The sequence below is a fragment of the Cinclus cinclus genome, chromosome 3 (genome assembly GCF_963662255.1).
Source record: "Cinclus cinclus chromosome 3, bCinCin1.1, whole genome shotgun sequence".
Classification (NCBI taxonomy): Eukaryota; Metazoa; Chordata; class Aves; order Passeriformes; family Cinclidae; genus Cinclus; species Cinclus cinclus.
Genome location: NC_085048.1, coordinates 85,205,531 through 85,219,835, shown reverse-complemented (window position 1 = coordinate 85,219,835; position 14,305 = coordinate 85,205,531). Strand labels below are relative to the sequence as shown.

Genomic DNA, 14,305 nt, shown 5'->3' with positions numbered 1-14,305 from the left:
GGGGGAAAGGAAGTTTTCAGAGAGCGCTGCTGACTTGTGATTTTTGTCATAAGTCTCGTGATATTTGGTACTTCTTTAAAACCCAGCTCAAAATATGATGATGTGAGAAACTTGCCTTTTAACTTGGAGGGTTTTTTAGGCAATCAAATGCCTATCCTTGTGGATGTAGAAGAAACACTTGCAAAGGAAGTGAACCTCAAACTCAGAAACTGGACAAGAAACAAACCTAACACATAAATCTCATGGATCTCTAGGGAATTAGGGTTTGTCTGAGTCTTAATTGTGCTGTATGCCATGGTGCTGCCTGCCAGACAGGGCAAATTATTAATGTAAAGTACAAGCTTTAAATCAGCTTTTCATGCACCTAAAGTGATTTGCACTGAATGCAGTTTGGTTTTAGCCAAGAAATACATTCCTCCTCCACTTTGAGAATCCAGGCTTCCATGCTAACATGGCTGCCCCCACAATGTATGCAAGAATGGAGCTCATGCTGAAGTTTTACCACCCACCTTAGTGTGGGGCTGGCACTGGCTGGTTTCAGCAGGACTCTGTGGCTCCCTTCTCTGCAGGCTCTGGGTGCTGCTGTTCTCCATCTGCAGAAGGGAAGGAGCTGGGTCTGCTCTCCCTGTTGGGAGCCTCTTTGAAGACAGTAGTGGGTGAAATTGGAGGGTACAGCTGTAGCCCCTCTTGCCCTTGTGCTTCCCCAGAGCTGGGGCTGTGGCTGCCTGCTTTGAAGGAGGGAGGAAGTCTGATATTTCTGCATTGCTGTGGAACAGGCAGTGCTGTCTATTGTGAAATCCCCTGGGAGCATGCAGCAGCATCTCCGTAGTGCGCAGGCGCTCTGTCATCTCTGGGCTCATCACTGAAGGGTGGGGGTTACTGTGCCCGGGTTTGACACTGGCCTCTCCCTCAGCTACACCACAATAAAATTATTTTCTGTGCCAGAATTTTAGGTTTGCTGCCAGAAAGATTAATTCCTCTGTATTTTCTTCATCTTCTAACTGAAGCAGTGTTCCTAACTAAATTCACTGATATCAGTCAGCTGCCTTCCTGTTTCATTCTTTTTCTGATTTAGTCTTATCTTATAGTGCTTTTGCCTGAAGTGATTTAGTCTTGGGAGTTCCATGGTTCTTATAAGCCTAGTAGAGCTACATTTCTATTTTTGATAGCAGTTTTCTCATAAATGTAAAATATTAAACTTGGTCCTTTTGGTCTTAAAACATGCTAGAACAGTGCATTAAAATTATTTGGATAGATATTGTATGGCTTATGTGCAGAGCTCATCACAACAAAATCAGTTTGTTATTTCATGAGTTATTTCCAAAATGTGTGGAGGGGTTTATTGTAAAATGTGAAGTTTATATTCTGTCTAGCAGAGCTGTTAGAGAAAGAGACTGCACTAAAATTACAAATTGATATATCTACGTATGCCAACATTTGCATGTATTTTGAGGCATGACATTAAAGTTCTGTGAGACAGATTTTGTGGGGAGGTATTTTAGCAGTTCCTTTAGGAGGAGATACCTTATAATGAGATGTTCAGATACCGTTTTGTCTTAATGTTACTTGAATTTTTTCCATCTCCCCCCACCACCCTGAGGTCAGAGTCCTGCCACTGTTACACATGCTGATCTCCACTCTCAGGATATCATGTGTTAGAGGTAAACCCTTTTGTGGCTCCAGTAGCCATCAGCCCACCCCCAGGGGCACCGTATGGCTTGCCTGAGATTCAGAGATGTGGCTGTGCCCCTTTCAGTCCAGAAGGGCCAGGCTGGCAAAAACCTCTTACAGAGTTTATTTGGTCAGGCAAGCTTTAAGGAGAACTGCTGTGAGCATCCCAGCAGAGGTGGACAAGAGCAGCAGTGGAAAAAGTGGAGTATGGGCTGGTTTGGAGAGAGCCTGATCATCTGGCATATATGTGTCTAGAGCAAGGACTGTGTCTGTGTCTGAGGCCAGGCAGGGATGGCATGGTCTCTGCCTAAAATATTTTGCTTCCTCTTGTAGGCTGGAAAAGAAAGTAAACATCAAATGACAGGAATGCCAAGAGGTGTTAAATGCAAAGAGCCTCCATGTAAATTGCTAAGTAACTTGGGTCTCATTTGTCTGGCTGTGCAGATGCCCACTACACTGGGCAGGATCCAGTCTCAGTCTCAAATTCCCCTGTTGGCAACTACAGGGCTAATGAAGATAAGATGAGGATCAGCTAACTTGGGTTTCTTTGAGAGCAACTCTGCTGTTATATTCCTGTGAAGTCTTTGTGAGGGAAGGATGCTTTAGTAGATTCTCACTGGATATACTTAGACAGCGTGTGAACCTCTCCAGATTGCACAAAGGTGCCTTGTGGTGATTTAGTCTTCTTGGATTGATTTGCAAGGAAAAGAGGATTTCCCTGAGCTCTGTGAGGATGTGAATAAGAAACCAGCCTATCTGCCCACCAATGCAAACAGCTCAGCATTACATTTGGGTGCTTGCAAGAAGCACAGCTCCTCAAAGCCTCTCTGGGAGAGGGCAGCCTTGGCAGAAAAACGTGGTACTGAAAGTTGCATTCAAAGCATACTAATACAAGAATCTGGTTAGGCTGACTGCACAGTCCACAAAACACATGTCAGTTTTTCCAGGTTTGCCAATCTGGAAGGCAAGAAGTCTGCCCTAACTTCAAAGCTCTGCTAATAACATCGCTAACTGTTCATGTGTCCATTTTCTTGTCTCTGCACTGCAGAGAAGCTGTCTGTGTTTTGGATGGCTGGGAATAAATGCTTGGTAGTTTTCCCTGTGTCAAACAGCTCTAGTCTGACTTGAATTTCTGGGCGTTTCAGTGAAATTCTCACCCGTGGAGATATAGGGGTGGGGGAGAGGAGTGTGAGTGGGCAAGTGGGGGAGGAATTTCATGCAGTAAAACAAGCTGAAGGTGGATCAGTTAAATAAACTGATAAATACAATAAATTCTCTGTGCAAAGCTGAATGGCTTTTACCCATACCCTTAAAACTGTAATTGCTACATTACTGCACTGTCATCTTTTGGAACATTAGATCAGGAATGTCTTTGAAAATATGTAGGAATTTAAGAAATGCATCTGGGAAGAACACATTTGCATTTTCCAAGGGGGCCGTGGGAGGCGCCTGCTGCAGGGCTGTTTTGAAGTTCTGCTGCTTGAAATGAATGGCATTAGTTACCGATGAGATAATAGGACAAATATTTCCCACAGCAGTTCTGGGCCTGGAGTTGCACTTGTGGTCTCTCCCAGGCCGTGACATGCTCACCTCGGGTTAAGTAGAAGCTGCAGCCACGTCCTGCCTTGCAGAGCACAGGTGCTTGGCACGGGAGAGGGAAGCACAAACGTGCCTCCCCTCGTGCCTGGTGGGAGGCTGGGTCCCTGCTCAGCATCCCTAGCGGAGATGGCCAGGAGACCATGGCTGGGGACCACAGGGTGATGTGTTGGTCTGCTGGTGAGGAGGTGTGGTTTGGCAACCTCTCTCGAGCACATTCCAGCTGGAGAAGCATGCTGTCCTTCTCAGAGAGACCATTAAGTGGATATGCCCCGTGGCTGCGGGAGAGAAAAAGAGAGAAAGTGGGATTTTAACTCTAGGATCTTGTGGTTTATGAGGTCAGCCTGTAAGGATAGATTCAAGAGTAATGCTAATCAACACAAGTGCTTCAGTCACAGCAGCTCTCCAGAGAAAGAGCTTATCAGCCATAAAATCACATTAAAACCTATGTATATTAAAATATTTATTTCTCAAAGCTTTACAAGGGCAACTCTGAAATCTCAGTTTGTAGCATCTTATTTTGTTATCACAGTCTTGATACCCCTCTGAGAGGTTGGCTCACCAGTATAATCCCACTTGCTGTACTGGAGAACGTGGTTTCTGACCATGCAGCCCTCCTGGGAAAAGCTTTTGATGTGATGTTTTGTCCCAGAGGTGTGGACACCAAATACTTTATTCTTGCGTAAATGCTACAGTGCATACTAAAGGTTAATATAGTCAAAGCTCTGACCTCTCTGGTCCCCAAGGTTAAATGAAAAAACACCCTACTTCTAAATCAGTAGAACAATATTGATGTCTCTTGAAATGTGTGTGCTATGTGAATAGGGCTAAGCTACCTTGTAATATATTAATTTTTTACCTTAGCAGGGCACATTTTGTAATTGTATGATGACTGTGCTTATAAAATGGGTATTTGTGGAAAATACTTGATGCTAGATTTCTGCTTCCCAAATGAGCAAAATGCAGTTGCTTCCTTGATGAATGCTAAGCAGACCTTTATAAAATTACTGTCTGTCTCTTAATTTGCTTGTTTGAGCTGCAGCCCTTGGATAATTTAGTGGGGATTTTTTTCAGTAAATTAACCTTTTATAAGACATGCATCTCCAGTTTGTTATGCCAAAATTCAGCAGCATCCTTATTGCATGAAACCAATGCAGAGAGTGGAGGATCAAACCTGCTGCCTTAACAAGTCAAAGAAACATCATAAATAAGTATAAAATACATTATTGTTTGTTTATTTCATAGGATCACAACGAGCCTCTTCCCTTGCTGCATCAAGACTGGAACAGGCCATGTCCGAAATAACTATGCAAAGTAGCACAATGAAGCAGGGACCTGTGAAGCTGTGGACAACTCTTGAACAAATTTGGCTACAAGCTGGTAAGTCCTGAGCTACCTGGAGTTCTCTTTCCCTCCAGTGGTGAATCAAATGACTTAAGTATTGACAGAGTAGTTGAAGTCATTAGTTGAAAATTACTCTATTCCAGCAGAAAATCTGCCTGTCTATCCCAGATGGTTTTGGAAACTTATTATCACTTACTTGATTTTTGACCCAAAAAATACTGTAGTAGTGTGATTTTTTCAGCTCACTTTTATTTTTCCAAAACACACAGAAAACCTTTTTAGTCATCACTATAATAAGCTTTTTTGGAAGAGTGGGTAGGTAGTTCTTCATTAACAAATGGTAGTTCATAAGGACAATTTCCATTCTCCTTTTACTAAATGCTTCCCCGTAATAAGACTGGGCCAACCATGTCTTAAATGTGAATTAAGCATTCCAATCTTTGCTGAGGTTTAAGTGAAAATTATTAGAAAGACCCTGTTCTCCACTCTGTCCTTGACTGTTTGAACTTCCCAGGGTCTTGTAGGTTGATTATCAGTTTGAGACACTAATGCAAAGATGCTACAACAGAATACACAAGGGAAAAGTAGTGAGGGGAGACTCTACCCACAAGTGATCTCCAAACCTGTGGAGGGGTTTTACGTAGGACACCTGTTGAGGAACAGAGTTGCCCAGCACATTCTGCTGTTTGCATTCCAGTGTTTCATAACTGATAGAGTTCCAACCCTGAAATTTTGTTTTTAGGAGGCACAGGTTTTTTTCCATAACTGGGCCCACAGTTGCGCGCTTGAAATTACCTTTAAGTGCTGTGATTGCTTATTAGATGTCTCACCATTTGCAATGAAGAAAGAAAAGCAGAACCCCCTGGAAAGCTGCTGATAGTTTTCTATTCTTCGTGCAGGGGAACCTTTCAAATTCTCATTTCTCTAATGTATGCAGTTGACAGTTGTCGCATAAGACCTGGCAGTCTCACCCTACTTCTCAGCAAAGATTTTCATACCTATTTTTGTGGGTAATTTCCTACCAATTAGACTTTAGTTCTAGAACGAAATATATGACATTGTTTTTGCTACAATTTGATTAATATTAACAAAATAAGTCACCTTACAGAATTCATAATCCTTTAAGTTCATCAAATGTGTTCACCTTAGTGACTTGTATGGCTGTAAATTTCAGTGATGTGCTGTGGGCTTCAAAATCACCAGCAAGATTTTGCTTTATTCAGTTTATACTCCTGATTTAAGGCTGCAGAGAAGGCTGGTGGGGAGCAAAATAAATGAAGTTTATTATGATGAGAAGTCAGGTGTCTGTTGTCCATCATCCTGCAGAAAGCTCTAGGCAGTTAACATTTTTGCTGCTGTCTGAGAAGACAAAAGCAGTAAAGACCTAGTGCTTGCTGTGAATTGCTGTGATTGCTTTTCAGTGGGAATAGAGTGCCTTTCTGAAAGGTGTTAATTAATTCTTTTAGATAGAATTTATTTTTACAAGCTGTAACTTTTCTCTCTTATCATTTTTAAGCCTTTGTTTTGCTTCATGCTTACTTTTAGCTGGGCTCGATTCAGGATTGTTATTTTGAGAACATGTACTGTGACTGCTTTGTAATTTCATTACTGAAGTCAGTTATTGTTATGGATGCAGCTTAATGAGCTCCTGCTGAGGTACTGGCCATTCTCTTCTCACAGTAGTGTGCAAGCTGCAGCACTCTGGTATCCTGAGGGATGAAGAGAGATGCAGGTATTTTGGGGTAGTCTTTATTTTCTGTGGAGAAGGGCACAGTGCCTGAATAATTAGAGAACTTGGAAGTGGGTTGACCTTACCCTGATCTTAGTGAAAGGAATAATCCAAAGGGTGTCACTGTCCTTCACTACTAGGATCTTTCCTGTCTGAAAGGAGGAACGAGTGTACGTGTAAGAAGTAACTTCCAAAACAGATATTTCATAGACAACAAATAGAACAGAAATGCATAGTTAGAGGAAGTTGAGGTAGTCAGGTGGTTTTGCATTACGGCTGACCCCAAAATTAATGGCTGTGGAAAGCAACAGGCAATTAGTGTCACATTCTGATGCCTGCATATGGAGTCACTTGATATTCATGGAAGGCCTTCATTAGTATGCTGTAGATTTTTATCAGATTCAGCTTGGACTTGTCCTTTTTCAATCAGTGACTCATCTTTCGACTCCAGGCAAGTTGCCTAACTTCTTCATACCTCAGTGTCCTGTCTCCAAAGGGGAAAGTCTGCCTTTGGGAAGTGGCTCCTGTGTTGTTATTTTTGTTGTCATTAGCACTTCAACCTTTTTAGCATGACTCATAAATCCTTAGATAAAGTCATTACAATTTCCTAACCTTATGCTGCAGTCAGTTTATAACAAAGCATCCATCCTCAGACACTCACAGGACACAGCTGGCCACGTCTCTGTGCATGGGTATGGATTGAGAGTGCCAGGTCACAATCGTGCCTGGATTCCATTAGAGCCATTACAGTTGCCATGCCTCCTCATAGCCCAGGGCATGAAAGTTAATGGTACCAGCCAGCTGGTCCAGTTAGAACTTTGTGCAATGAGATTGGGAAGAGGCACACAAAACCAGCTATCCCACAGCTATATGGGGCTGCTCTTACAGCCCTCCAGCAGCCAGACCAGGCCACAAAGCCAGCACATACACTTGCAAAAGGGACTGTTAGAGGGTGGTAGCTATCCAGTGATGCTTACATAGGGGAATCCTTACTGTATCATCCTGCAGCTGTGGTAGGAATTCCTGCCTTGTACAGAAGTGTCCTCAGTCCCTCCAAGCTGGAGACCTCTTGTTCTCTAATGGGTTTCACAATTAGCTTATGAGAATATGTGTATTCCCTTAAGGGTGGCTGAATGGAAGGCTGCAAACCCTGTGCAAATAGTTAATCCCTTTTGTGCTTTGATAAAGATACTTATTTCACCCATAAGAGAGCATACACTTAGTGGTTTTCATCTGTAACTTTTCTGGGTTTGTGACCAGCATAATTTTGTAGGGAAGACAATAAAGCGCCATCTTTGGATGAGCAGCTGCTAAATTGAAGTGTGTTGCACTGTAACAGATGCTGTACCTTGTCTTTCCCTTCAGCAGTGCCTAGTGATCTTTGGCAAGCTAATTTTTTGTAGCCTCCTTTAAACAAAGACCTGCTTGATGGATCTGCAGTCTCTAGAAAGGGTCCTTTTCTCTTTCAAGCTTCAAAACACAACAGAGAATTCTCACTGTTAGTCTCATGTCCAGCCACCTCTTACAGGACCACCTGGGAGTACAGTCATCTGCAGTACGGAACTCGACACATTTCCTTAGTGGGCTTCCATAGCTTCCTGTTTTCTGCACAGGTCGTCACAGCTTTGGAAGAATAGTGTGCTGTCCTCAAAGACTAGAGACGTCCCCTGCAGCAGGCATGCTTGGAATACTAACCAGGCATATTTTATTTCCAGATGTTCTGCAGCAAAGATTGTTACCGCAGCTTGTCTGGTCCCTTCTAACAAGAACCCCCCCTAGTCCTCTTGAATGTAATGGCTGGTTAAAAAGAGTCATCTCGGAACACTTTAACATTTATGAGCCTAAACATTATTCTTGGCCCCATGTCTGAGAAACAGCTCATTTCAGGGAGTACTTAGGAACAGTGCTACAGTGCACATGCTGTGGTGGTGCAGCTCTAGGAGAGGTGGTCATTATGCAATCTTTATGCTCATTTCTGATCTTTGTTCTACTTTTTGTGGCTGAGAGCTTGAATTCGAGTTTGAGAAGAGGCAAGGAACTTATGTGGCACCAGTAAAGCTTGTTAACTCATCCCTCTTCCTGCAGAAAGAGCTGCAAGGGGAATCCTAAAGATTACTAGTGCTAATATTTCTAACGGTCATGCCAGTACTCCTCCTTTTTGTTTAGAAATTAAGAGTCATGCTGTTTGGCTAAAGAAAATATACTTGCAATAGTTCAAATTTATGACCAAAAATTACCTTCATTTAGCATTTTTATAAGATCACTTTTGACCCAGAGAGCAAAGCATGTCAGTATTGGAAAGAAATAGTGTTAATAGTTCTAGGCTCTTTGGATAACTGGAATGATTTCTTATCTGAAGTATGTGTGATTATGTTTCCACGCAATAATAACCGTATGCTCTATTTATACAGAGCATTTGAGAATGCTACAAGCCAGTTTTAATAAGAGTTCTAATATTCTAGCTCCTGTTACTGTATTATTTTAAGCTTTTAACTACAAGGTCCACTTTGTTTGTCTTTACTAGTAGTTTATATCTGACAGTTTAGCTTCTTGACTAACCCATACTTTACCAAATATGGCCACTCACAGCAAAGTAGGTCTGGTAATTTGATCTAAGTTTGGCTAGATGCCTGCTAAGCCTGTGAACCTCACCAGGTAGACCCTAAGGCTAATTTAAAGGATCATTTAGAGAAAAATGATGATGATACTATTCTGTGTACTCACAGTGGGACTGGAGTGGGCTACCTGCTGTCTCAGTAACATGCTAAAGTTTAACTTAGGAAAAATAGTTTGTACTGAACATGCTACAAACAAGAAATGCAAAGAGAGCCAGTGCAGCAGAGAACAGTGAGCTAATGGAAAAACATCTGCTCCCCTGAGTTATGTACAGCAGGAACCTTTTTTTTTCCCCTTTGCAAAACACTTGTGATTTATTTATTTTATTCCATATGGGCCAGTTCCTGGGAAAAAGCTGTGTAAGAGGAGATGGACTTTGTTCCACAAGAAAATGTTGTTGGGGCCAGGGGCCTGAAGTCTCCAACGTGCTGGTCTGCAGCCGTGGAGCTGGATCCTGGCAGCAGCCAAGGGTGCAGTGCAGCCAGGCCCTCCCCTGCCACCCCTCTGCTCACCCAGCACAGTCTGTGTTTGCACAACCTATGCATGGGCACTGCAGGGTTTTTCCTTCTCCAAGCTTTTAGCAGTCCTAAACCCCTGCAAGTTATTAGGTCTGGTATTAAGGGTGTTAATCAAGTGTGGGAGACATCTTTATTGATACTGCCAGAATAGCCGGATCAGATACTGTCCTGTTTTGCAGCACTGTTTGTTGTACTGGTTCTAGTAGTACTTCTTTCTTTCTTTTTTAAGTGCCTTCAAATTTTTTAGAATTTCAGGTTTAGAACTTCCCAATTCACTGCTTGAGTTCTTGAGCTCCATAAATGCTGCAAATTTTTGTGTCTCTCTGCAGTGACTCAAAGCACTGTGAAAAGCTGGAGCCTGGTGAGGGAGATCAGGAGAGAGTCCTTTATTACACTTCAATTTCTGAGGAGAAGATGGCTCCCCTGCTGTATTTACTTACTAAGAGGGATTAGGAGTACTTCAACTGGTGATAGAAATGGTAAAGTGAGCTGGTTTTGTCCCCTTTGAAATGAAGTTAAGAAGCCAGCAGTAGTTCTGCTGAGCCTCCTGGCTTAGCAGGCTTTGTTCTAGATTTGTGGTAGAGACTAAAGACCATCAAATTCCCCATTTCTCTTCATCTGAACATCCTCAAGAGGGATTAATTAGTTTTGTTCTACACTCTCCAGTTTGGTTTGTGTTATTTTCTGTCAACGATGAATTTAAAAAGTCAAAAGGATTCTTGCAGCCTTATGTCTGTACAAGGCATTTGGGATTGCCTCCTCCATTCCTGAGCTTCTGGATGTTTCTCTCATTGCTGGAGCAGGATGTGAAACTTTGTGGACTGGTAGTTCTTTAGCATGGATAATCTTCAAAGAGCCCATACCATTTCTCAAAATCTGGGACATGCAGACATTCACATGTGTCTTGAACACTCACTTGTGAAGTAAACAGGCAGCAGCTGCCAATGTTTTTTGTTAATCATTCTGTAGAAAATTTGCCAAGAGATGGAGAGAAACCTGTTGCAGTGCCAGAGAGAGACTGAGGGTACCTCAGTACCACAATACTGAGTATTTCCTCAGCTGCTCAGTAAGTTTGGACAAGTGATAAAATATACACAGTCGTGAAGAGGGAGGCAGGACATTTGTTCATATCAGAGACAGAAGATAGGAATTCATACTTGACTGGGCTGTTAGTCATGTTTTGACTGCAGCATTTAATAGAGAAGGTAGCTTGTGGCACTTCTGTGCTGCTTCCAAAAACTTTCACTCTAATGCTGCATTTGTAAATAAAGAAGCTCGGTGGTCATTTCAGGCCTTGTGAGACCTGAAGCTTGGGAATTTAAAGCCAGTCTCTGGAATTCAGTTTGCATGCAAAGAGAGGATGTAAATCTATTGAGTCATTCAGAAGAGCTCTGTGCTCAGGTGTATGGGAACAAGCAGCAGTGTCTGTACTTCATTTCTGTATCAAGCATTTGCATCAAATGAAATTATTGTAGTCAGGATATGCCTTGAGGAATCTTCTGTCTAATCTGCCGCGAGTTGTCAAGCTGTTGCATTCAGGGTGGCGTCATAGCATGGAACAATGACTGAACCTCACCTACCAGCAAGAAAGGCAGTGGGGGAACTCCTTGTCATGGTAATAGCTCAGTAGCCACTGCTGATGGCAGAGCTGTCTCAGAGTGGGTCTTTCCAGCTGGCTAAGGGCTCCTGCAGTAACAAGCATTAATAACTCCTGAAGGCAGATGGTGCGGAACAGAAGTCACCTTCCAGCACACCCTCACAGATGCTCTCACCTTCTTAAGTGTGAAGGGCTGCTCTGCACAGTACATCCTGCTGGACATTTGGCTGTTACCCTGCCCGTGTCACTAGACAGTAACATTTTTGGGGTGGATGAGAGTAGAGTGCTTTAGATGCATCAGGCACACACAAACAAGTGATGTGGAGCAGTCTATTTTGTGGAAGTTAAATGCTGCCTCTTGGATAACATCAAATGTGGTACACAAGTAAAGAAATTTTGACTCTCGGGTTGTTCACATTGCAGAAAAACATTTCAAATCTGTTTGATATCTTTAGGCTTGAATTAAAATAGTTGCTGCGGTGACAAGCGCTATCACTTTTGCCACTGCTTTGAAAATGGGGAATAGAGTCGGTGTTCAAGGTGATGTTGAACAGCTCTATTTCTCAGATAGCAGTGTGATGCAGACATGACTGGATTACGCTATTGTTACACCCCTGATGGACTCCCTAACGGAACTCTGCAAATAATTTTATCTTGTACAGAATAAAAGGGCTGACTGTAGGACACCTAGCTTTGTCAGTGTTCTGGGAATTGCCCTTGGCCTATGCATGTCTTAGGGGTCTTTGGAGAGCAAGTAGATGATATGCCTCTGGCAATTTTCACTTGATTAAGGATCATCACTGTAGAGGAGCTTAAATGTTAGCAGGAATAGCTGAAAGAACTAGGAGGCTGCATTGGAAGTTAGTAATAATCTCAGCGCAGAGGCGTGCTGCACACAGGGACTGCTCCCAGCATTAAAAGGGGGTGCATCATTCCAGTTGCAAGTCCAGACAGAAGAGCCCATAGCCACAAGACAACAGTTGTTTGGAAGAGCAGCAGAATAGGTTGGACAGTACTGCAAGAGAGCACAAATGGGAAATGTAAAGTGGATCTGAGAAAGGAATGAATTGTGCTAGACTAAACCTTGAAGTCAGCTGGATAGCTGTTCATGGGCCCAGTGCGGGCACAGGCTTCAATAACTGAATGAGAGAGTGAACAGTTCCACCTGTCTTGGCCGACCCATGCAGTGCACTGTTTCTTACCTGAAGGTAAGAGTGCCGAAATATTCCCTAATGTCATTCACACTCAGAGTTTCTGTCTACTCCAGAGAGAATAGAAGAGTGGTACATCCAGGATCATCATCTTTCTGCTCAGTAGCATTCTGAGAGCTTTTAGGTAGAAACAGAATGTAAATTTGTAAATTTATTTAAATTTTTATGGAGATGGTGTTAAGTGAGAGAGAGCAAGGAAGCTTGGTTTTAGAGTCAAAGCTCTGAAGAGTGTCAGTACCAAGAACAATCTAGTACAATAATGATAGGTTCATAAATGGTTTCTCTGAAGCATTGACCCTTTCACAGGATAAGAACTACAGATACTAGATACCTGTGTCAGCATGAGAAGGTATTCTCTGCTTTGTAGTGGAACTGGATTACAAGTATCTATAGCAGAACTTCCTCACAAGGACTGCCATTTTGGCTAGATGTTATTTACAGCAAAATTAGATTATATAATGAGATAGGCTGATTAATCCAATGCTCAGGAAGCTGCTAACCCAGGTAACATGAAAGCAGGTGTTACAGTACTTTCAATACCACTGAGGGTTTTTTACCATGGTGAATTTAATAGGTCCTTGTTTTTTGGGTTTGATTTCTGCCTCTAGCTGTGTTTTTATTCTGTGTTACATAAGCATATCTTGCTAATCTGTAAATAAGATGAGTGTGTAATAGAAGTGAAAAACGAGTTTACAGAAAACACATTTTAATACAGGCCTAAATGATGTAGTTTAATGTCTATTTTTAGCTGGGTAGCTAAAAATTTTAGCACTCTTTTCCTTTTGTAACCAAAAGGCACCCCTCTCATTCTTTTTTATGCAAATTAGGCCTCCCACATTGTTAAATCATTTTTATGGACTGTTGAGCCTGCAAAGAAACAGACTGGACTTTAATATGCTACATTACCATACCATAAAATAGAATTTGTAGTTCTTATTTAGATTCTGTGTCACTGCACTTCCTCTAAATAATTGTTATTACAGAAGAAGATTTACAGGCACCATAGAAAGAATAAGTTCTCTCTATTTTGCATGCATTGAAACACCGGCCGTGCATGATTTCACATCTAAACCTACTTGCTCCCAGTTCTATTCTGAAATGAAACAAGTCATATGATGCTCTTAGTTGCTAATAGAGCTTTTAGTGTGGCAGTATCCAGAACTTCTGCTGACTTCAAACAGTGCCAGGATTTCACCCCTTCTTTTGTGCTGCTAAGTTTATGCAAACTTTGGGGATGGAGTGTTCATCTTCAGGCTGTGAATTGTTGCTTTGCACATCCCAGGCTCATTAATGCCACATGCATAGTGTCAGCTGCTATGCAGCACTTGGCAGGAAAATGCTCTGTTCCTTGGAAGTGCAAGGAGAATGCTTTCCTCTCTCCAATTTTTGCATAAGGCTGTGCACATATTCTGTTTGACAAGGCCTTGCTTTCTGATATTATAGATTACTGCAGCCTCTTGGAGCCAAGGGAAGGGATGCATGCAGAGATTTTATGATTAACCAGAAAGAAATGTATGTGAATCATTCTGAAAGAGTTTTAACTCTTCTGAAGGAACTAATATTTTGTTTATGTTGATGGCCTTGGAGAATGACATTTGTCTTGTACCACAACCTAGGGATGGCTGAGAAATATTCAAGCATTTTCTTAACAGTGTCTCACCCTTCTTCTAGGAGGGTCACCTGAGAAGTGGAAGGGTATTCAACCATGCTGTCGCTTCACTACAGAATCATTTTTTGGTCTGCTTGTAGAAATGCCATTTTTGATCCCAATCTCATGTCAGATAGGCCAAGGTGGATCCTTCCTGTGGTCAGGCAGGGGACTGCCTTTGAGATGCTTCCCTGCTCGCCTCTGGCATGCTCTACATCACCATGCCAAGTCCCCATAGGCATCTGGGTCTCCCAGTGTTTTGAAATTTCAGAGTTTCAGAACAATTCAAGAGGAATTTTCAGTCTAATTTCTCCCCTCACAGAGACTTCCTGAGAATATTCCCTGCCTTAAAAAGTCAGGACATTTAAGGTTGTG

At 42.3% G+C, this 14,305-nt stretch overlaps 1 protein-coding gene across 2 annotated transcripts in view; it reads left to right on the top strand.

Annotated features, from left to right (window-relative positions):
• The window catches only part of TTC7A (tetratricopeptide repeat domain 7A), a 166,179-nt gene that overhangs the window by 115,327 nt on the left and 36,547 nt on the right, over nt 1-14,305 (top strand). For both annotated transcript variants that reach the window (XM_062490355.1, XM_062490354.1), the window contains one exon: nt 4,513-4,647. In XM_062490355.1, coding sequence (XP_062346339.1) covers nt 4,513-4,647 — 135 coding nt within the window. The remainder of the gene's footprint in view (nt 1-4,512; nt 4,648-14,305) is intronic.